This window comes from Psammomys obesus, unplaced genomic scaffold (assembly GCF_907164565.1).
Source record: "Psammomys obesus unplaced genomic scaffold, mPsaObe1.curated_primary_1811, whole genome shotgun sequence".
Lineage (NCBI taxonomy): Eukaryota > Metazoa > Chordata > Mammalia > Rodentia > Muridae > Psammomys > Psammomys obesus.
The window spans coordinates 11,528,929-11,537,017 of NW_026596064.1; the positions used below are offsets into that span (position 1 = coordinate 11,528,929).

The 8,089-nt window shown below is 50.0% G+C and overlaps 1 protein-coding gene across 1 annotated transcript in view; it reads right to left on the reverse strand.

Annotated features, from left to right (window-relative positions):
* Nucleotides 1–1,207: 1,207 nt before the first annotated feature.
* Nrros (negative regulator of reactive oxygen species) overlaps nucleotides 1,208–8,089 on the reverse strand; it is a 16,447-nt gene continuing 9,565 nt past the window's right edge. The window contains exons 2-3 of the mRNA XM_055625073.1: nucleotides 5,013–5,133; nucleotides 1,208–3,430 (exon numbers count right to left, since the gene is read on the reverse strand). Of these exons, the coding sequence (XP_055481048.1) occupies nucleotides 1,454–3,430; nucleotides 5,013–5,120 (2,085 nt within the window). The 5' untranslated portion in view covers nucleotides 5,121–5,133 and the 3' untranslated portion in view covers nucleotides 1,208–1,453. The remainder of the gene's footprint in view (nucleotides 3,431–5,012; nucleotides 5,134–8,089) is intronic.

Consider the following 8,089-nt stretch of genomic DNA (forward strand, 5'->3'; position numbering starts at 1 on the left):
TCACAGAGGCTAGGGACATTCAATCTCCTGGACCAGGGTAGTTGTGAGCTGCCTGGCATGAGTGCTGGAAACTGAACCCTAGTCCTTGGAATAACAGCAAGTGCTCTTAATCACGCAGCCATTGTTAGGAGTCAGGAAGTACGTATGGCCATAAACAACAGTCTTGGCTTAGCTCAAACTGGACTGTAGAGGGATTTCTGGTGGTTAGCTAAAAGCAGGGCCCCAGGGAATGGGCCTTATTAATGGGTGGATTAGGAGAGCCTGGTTTTGTGAGCAGTAGCTGACAGAGCCTGCCTGGCGGGGCTTCAGAGGGCCGCTTCAGAAGCTTTAGGCAAGGGTTGTGCAGGATGTATGAGGCCATGGGATTCGAGTTGTGCAGAGCATTCGAGAGAAACTGCTTTGCTAGGTTAAGACCATTGATTTTTATCTTTGATTTGCCTTAACGCTTCTCCTGATATTAGTCTACACAGTGATAGAAACCAGTCGGTACGGTTTCTGTCCTCTCGTCATTTTCATATGATTATTTTATGACTAAGAAAATGGGGGTGAGAAGCAACGATGTGCAAACTCATACCAAAATGTTAGAGACTGTATCTTTATATTCTCCCTCCTCTCCCTAACCTCCCACCACTCCCAGAGAGGAGCATAAGAATGCTCTGCTTCTCTTGGAAGAACGCAGGGAGAAAGGACTCCAGAAGCTTGATGAGTTACAGATCACTGAACATTACTAATGTGATTGATGGGGAGAGGGAGGAGCCACAGACACAGGCTTCAGCTCCCTTCCTTTCTGCACACTCCTGTTTCCCCTCAGAGCAAGCATAGCCCCTGGGTCACAGACAGGATGACCTCGGGGCTGAGTTACTATTTTCTTAGCTCATCCATGAAACATTCTGTCCGTCTGCCAGAGACTCCCAGGCAGCTGGAGAGGGTCCTGCCCCAGCCCCTTCCTCCCTGCGGTGGCAATCGGCCATTACCGGAGCAGGGAGCTCACACCTGGTGCCTGACCCTCACGCAGTACCTTGGGATCCTTGTCCTGGGTAACTCTCCAGGATGCTGGCTCCCACCCATCTGGGACATTCGGGGAAGGTGGGGTACGTATTTGTTGTCGGGTAGCACCAGACTGTCATGGACGTCACCAAAGAAAGACTGTTGAAAAAACAACAACAAACCCAAGGGAAACCATCAAAGAAACATGCCACAAGATGAATCCGATTTTAAAAGTATTTACGAGGCTGGCCCTTTATTCTCACAGAATGTCACTTAATAAATATTTCACCAGGACGATGAGGAGAAATCACAAGGGTGGGAGAAGAATTTCATGGGACGGAGGATGGGAATCTTTTAAATTTCCCAAACCTCCAATGCATTGCACCGGACACCTGCAGACATGAAGGTCCAGCAGAGCGAAGCCTCCTTCAGCTCAGCAGTCAAGCTTCTGGCCTTGGCCCAAGGCTCAGTAGATGGAGGACCAGCGGCACTGGCTCTTGATGAGCTGGAGCAAAGGCTTCTTAAAAAGGAGGAAGATGACAGTGCAGGCCACGAGCAGGGTGAGGCAGGTGGGCAGGACGAGCACGAGGTAGAACAGGCCGAGGTCCACCTGCCCCCACCTACAGTCCCGGGGCATGCCTTCGGGCAGCTCCACCACGCGAATGATCCTGGAAGAGAGGTTGCAGGTGACCATGGCCAGGTCGGCAACAGTCTGGAAGCGCTGCAGGGCCTCCCAGCCCTCCACCCCACAGCAGTCATAAGGGTTCTGGCTGAGGTAGATGGTCTGCAGACCCCTCAGAGGCTGCTCGGACACAGCCCTCTGGGGCAGGGCCGTGAGAGCGTTTCTGCGGAGGTCAAGAGTCTGCAGGGCCAAGCTGCCCCTGAACCTTGGGAAGCTGGTCAGGGAATTTCCTGACAGGTCCAGCTCCCTCAGATTCCCAAACACGGAGAAGTCCATCTCTGCAGCGCCAGGACCGAGGCCCACGTCCCTGAGCGACAGGACCTGTAAGGTAGGGGCAAGCGCCCAGAGAGGGCTGATGCTCCCATTTAGAATTCCCCAGTTGCTGGACAAGTCTAAATGGGTGAGGGAGGTCCCCTGGAAGGGGTAGTCTTTTAATGCCTTCAGCCCACAGCCATCCAGGGAAAGGCTCCTCAAGGAGGCCATATTTCTGAAATCCACACAACCGGAGGGCCCGGCCCAGTCTAAGGGCACCGTCTTTGGACAAAGCGAGATCTGATTGTGACTCATGTCAATTGTAGTGATGTTGCTGGCACTGTCAAAAAGGCCAGCGGGGACTCCCAGGAGCTGGTTGGAGCTCAGGTTGAACACCCGGAGGTTCCTGAGGGAGCCAGTGAGCCCCGGAGCCAGCTGCAGCTCTGCCAACTGGTTGTGGCTCAGGTCCAGCTCAGTGAGCACCCCCGGGGGCTCCTGCTCCCGGATGTGGAGCATCTTCAGGCAGTTTTGGTTGAGGTTCAGGTGGGAAAGGGAAGGTGTCTTCTTTAGGAAGCCATCTGGCAGGTGCCGGAACTGGTTCTGGCTCATGTCCAGGAAGCGAAGCGCTGACAGGTCGCTGGAGGCAAACTCTTCCCAGAGGCTGACAGTGGTGATATTAGTCACGTTGCCATCCACAAGAAGGAACTGCGCCACCATCTCCTGTGGCGAGGAGGCATTGTACAGCTCCCTGTAGAAGCCCATGCTGTTGTCCCGTAGCAGGAGCGTGTGGAGCTTGCTGCACTGGGGCAGGTGGGGGAAAAAGAGCAGCTGGTTGTGGGACAGGTCCAGCATCTCCAGTTCGAAGGCTTTGTCCTTGTCCTCCCTGGATGCCAGGAACCACTCCAGGATGTTGTGACTGACATTGAGGAACTGCAACTGCGTGAGGCTGAAGTCCACGATGCAGGGGAGGTTGTTGTAGGCGAGGTTGAGGCGTCTCAGCTCAGTCAAGCCATCAAACGCACCGCCCTCGATCTCAAAGATATAGTTCCTCTGCAAATCCAGCTCCCTGAGGTGCTCCAGGCCCTCAAAGACAGAGTCATCAAGCCTCATGAGGGTATTCCTTGCCAAGGACACAGAATCCAGCGAGGAAAGGTTCTGAAGCATGAGGGCTGCCATGTCTTCAGTCAGGGAGTTTCCGGACAAGTCAAGCCTTCGAAGTCTCAGCAGGGTGTGGAGAGCTGCCGCCGTCTCCTTGTAGTTCTCTGACAGGCGGTTGTCCGCCAGACCCAGGCTGAGTAAGCGGCCTTGCTCTTGGAAGGCATAGCGGCCAATACGGTCCAGGTGGCAGCTGCTCAGGCTGAGGTTCTCCAGGTGTGGGTAGGCCTGGAGGGAATGATTCCACAGGACCTTGAGAGGGTTGGCATCCAGAACAAGCATCCGGGAATGGGATGGGAGGCTGCTGGGTACAGAAGCAAGGCTCTGGCCTCGGCAGTCAGCGACTCCATCGACCTAGGTCGAAAAACACATGAGGTTTATGCACATAAATGTAGTTTGCCAAAGCAGTTAGCCAGCCGGAAGGTGTCAGTTAGGTGTTGGGGGTCGGAGGAAATGTTAGCAAGAGCAATGGCCTTGCTTTTTTTTGGCTGGTCTATGAGACAAGACCAGTGAATGCCAAATGACCCAATCTCCAAGGACAAAGTTGAATGAGAAGAAAAGTTCTGAAAAAAGAGAGACACCAGGTTTGGAGCCAGCACTGAAGTCTGAACTTGTACTCTGCAGTATGTTAATTTGACCCTAAGCAAGGAACTACCTTCTTGCAGTCTCAAATTCCTTATCTGGTTATTGAAATAAAACCTAATAACTAAAAAGCCGATATGATACTAAAATATAAAGAAAAAAAAGGAAAAATATAAAGAAAAAAAAACTGTGCTTGGCGGCACAAGCCTTTAACCCCAGGACCCAGGGAGACAGAGGCAAGAGGAGCTCTGTGGGTTTGAGGCAACCTGGCCTACACAGATAGTTCCAGACCAGCCAGGACTATATAGGGAGGCCCTTCCTCAAAACAAAAAAAAAAAAAGGAAAAAGAAAAACTCAGATAATCTCAGCCTCCCCCTCAAATAAAAGCCACTAACTACTTACTGTACTTGTAATTTTCTCATAGATTTCATTTTTGTCTTCAAGGATTGAGTGTGATTGCTTAGCTAAATCACATTTGTTACGGCTAATATGTGTTAGCACGTCAGCTGTAATTACCAGCATGCACTAATTAATTAAGCTGCTCGTTGTTGAACAATTGAGGTTTTGTTTTTTTTAATCTCACCATAGACATTAGAATGAAATTTCCAGTTTCCTTCCTATCCGACTCCTCCTCCCAAAGCCTACTGCATTTATATTGAGATTGCATTAATGTGTGAAGAATGGCTGTTTTGTTTTGTTTTGTTTTTTTTACAAATTGAATCTCTGAGCTGAGAGGCAAGTGTATCTCTATTTTCCCGAGGCCTGTCTGGACAGCATTGCGCTCAGAGCCTTCCTCAGCCTGCAGTGGATCTCGTTCCTCCCCAATGGCTGTAGTCAAAGGGGGTTCAGACCTCTGTAATTCCCATGAACCCACCTTAGTGGGTAAGGACCCTTCTGTGGTCACCAGGGCACACAGAACACTCCACGACACCCATCTTCATGCTAAGGTTTAATGGCTGATGTAACAAAGAGCTTCAAGACTGCTCAAATCACAAGAGCCAGAGGAAGCCCATTCTCTGGCCCTCTGGATGATCAGGTCCCTAGCGCTTTCCACCAAGGAGAGGGTCCAGACTGAGCCCTGAAAAGTGGCTGAAGAACTCCTACTTTGTTCTCCTCTCCTCCTACATCAGTACATATGAAAAAGTGGAGCAGGGACTTCCGGTCCTTCCCGAGTTCCATCTTGAAAATCTGCTAAAAAGCAGCAAGCACCCTGTTCTGAGCTAGGCAGGCACACACTGAGGCTGACTCCTTCAGTCCCTGGCCTCTTTGATCAACAAGTCATCAGCTTTGCAAGCAGAACAAGCCCCATCAGGAGAGAGGCCAAAGAGAGATCGGCATCCAAGGAGAAACTCACCACCTTGCAGCCTCCTTGGGAAGCTGCAGCGGCTGTCCCACTTCCGTTCCTCCATTCCACAATCAGGAAGTGAAAACCCAGGCATAGCCAAAGGGGCAGGAACTCCATCTCAGGCGCAGCTCTGTGGACAGAAGAACAGGAAGAACCGAGTGAGGCAGGCTAGCCGGGAGGGCCACACAGCACAGGGCAGAAGGCGCCCGCTAGCTCCTACAGGTGTCTGGTCTTAGAAGCTCATGAGGAGGTGGAAAACCACAGATTATTCAAATCTCTCAGTTCAGCCAACAAGGTCAACCTTTTACTGATACCGCTGGCAAGAACTCATTTCGTTCTGCCTAAGCCATTTAACAGGCAGGTGGCTGACCTCTGAAACCCCAAAGGGGCAGTGCAGAGGACGCAAAGGACTTGAGCACCAGGCCTGAGGTCGCTGAGAGTTTCCTGTGTTTTGCCATTCTGAGTTTTGTTTCCCTCTGAAGCTCATCTCTGTCTGATGCATACAGGAATTCCGAGATATATGCCAGGAATGAATGAATGAATGAATGAATGAATGAATGAATGAATGAATGGGCAAAAGAAGAATAAACTGGGATAAAAATACTGACTGTGGACCCACAGACATAGTATTTTGCTGAAATAAGGCTTTCCGGCCGGGCGGTAGTGGTGCAAGTCTTTAATGCCAGGACCATTATTCCCCAGAAATTTGTGAAGATGGTGCTGTGTTGCCTCTTCATTGGAGACTTCTGTTGATAGATGCATCATTTCAAGCCTTCCCAAGGCTGCTATCCTCTTTGCCCTGGCCAGACAAGAGGGCTATAACTGCCTTTCAGAATTTTTTTAATCCATCCAAAGATTGCTGTTTATTTTCTCAAGCTTTTTTTTTTTTTTTTTTTTCCCTTTATCCAAGTGAAAACATGAAAGCAGAGGCGGGTAGATCTAGGAGTTCAAGGCCAGGCTGGTCTACAGAGCAGGTTCCAGGACAGCCAGGACTACACATAGAAAGCCTGTCTCAAAACAAAACAAAAATAAAAGCCTTTCAGAAATACGTCTATCACATTGGTTAACTTTTAAATACGGCCCTTAAAAAAAAAAAAAAAAAAAAAAAAAAAAAAAAAAAAAACTTGAGAAAATGAACAGCAATCTTTGGATGGATTAAAAAATTCTGAAATGCAGAGTTACAGTCCTCTTGTCTGGCCAGGGCAAAGACAAAGAGAATGGCCGTCTTGGGAAGGCTTGCAGTGATACATCTATCAACAGAAGTCTCCAACGAAGAGGGAACACAGCACCATCTTCACAAACTTCCCCAGGGAACGAAGGTCCAGGGATGATACTGGTATCCATGGTTCTAAGTGGACTGAGTATCATGGGCCGAGAGCAGCCTAGGTCCCCCTCCCTGAGCTCCACAGTTTTCCCACCTGTAGATGTAATTGCACGGACAACCCTCCAAATGTGAGAGCTGACAGCCCTGTGGCATCCCTGCCCTCCTCTACCCTCACCAGTAGCAAGCTCCTGGTCCAGCTCCACGTGCCCCACCCTTGCCTGGACACCCCCAGGAAGGCCCACAGGCAGCCCTTCAGTCTCAGTCAGCCGCACGTGCTAACGAGGGCCTCCTCACCTTCCATGCCACTCACAGACCTTTCGGCTGACACCTGCAGGGCACCTTTCGCTCCCTCCTCTTCGCTTTCCTTCTGTCTACCCATCCCAGAGGGTAATTTAACATCCTGGACAGATCTGAACGCTCACCAGTGAAAACAGACTATTGGAAAAACTAAGCAAAACCACACAAATCAGCCTCGGCCATCACCAGAGGCCAGGTGGGCCCTACACCACAGAAAGAATCTGGGATCGGTCCTTGCTAGCCTCTGGGAATCCCCTCCCAGGCCCTCCTTCCACTTCGGCACCTGTGCAGGAATTATCACCTCCTGGGCACAGGGCGCAGATGGCATACGCAGAGCCATCTGGACTCCTGTCCTCGGTGTCCTCCCAGCACCCTCCCACATATACACGGGTGCCCCTGAAACTCTGCGATCCCCGCCCATCCTGAGATAAGGTTGCCAGACTTAGCAAATGCCAAGGATGCTGAAAAACTGTTCACTCACTGAACGTCTTTCGGCTCATGGAGGAGGGATGGGGAAATGGGAATTGTCAGCACGTTAATCTTCTCCACTTCCTGTCATGCGTGGGCTGCTGCATGCTGCCTTACCCCGAATGCTGGCAAACCAAATCTCGGCGTGTGCAGGGCAAGAGTGCAGCTCTCTAGGGCTGCGCAACACCTCAGCCTGGCACGATAAACCTGGATCACTGCACGCACAAGGGTAATTTTAATTTTGGAAGGACCACAATGTTTACAAAATTCAAATGTATCCTTTCCTACTAAACACAGCCAACTAGCCCAGAAAAAAAAAAAATGAATAATTGGATGGATGAACGAAGGAACGAACGAATGAATGAGTGAATAAATGAATCTTGCCATGCCCAAAAGGGCATCTGTCATTTAGTAACAGAATGTCACGGAAACCTGACAGTCTGGAGCTTCAATTCTGCCTCCACGCCCCATAATCTGTACGGAGTCTCCAAGACTTGGATAATCCCTCCCATAAAACAAGAGCAATAATAACCACTCACAGAATTTTATGAGAGCCGCAGAGGACCGTATATGTGAGAGCGCTTCATTAATGGTGAAAGTTGCTAATGACCTAATTATTATTTATGAGTCCTGAATAGCACTGAGCAGCTTGAGCGCTTGCTGTTCGCATGTGTCATCTCAATGATGGCACAGAAGAAAGCAAACAGAGTGAATGGCATAGCTGGAGGGGTGACTGCATCGACATACCAATTAAATGCATAACATCCATCCAGGAAGGCTGGAATTAAAAGTCTGTATTAGCAATCAAGAATAAGACGAGCTGGAGAGATGGCTCAGCAGCTGACTGTGCTTACTGCTTTTGCAGAGGGGGACCCGATTTTGATGCCCAGTACCCATGGCATGTGGCTCATAACTTCCTGTAACTCCAGCTCCAGGAGATCCAATACTTCTGATCTCAAAGAGAACACACACACACACACACACACACACACACACA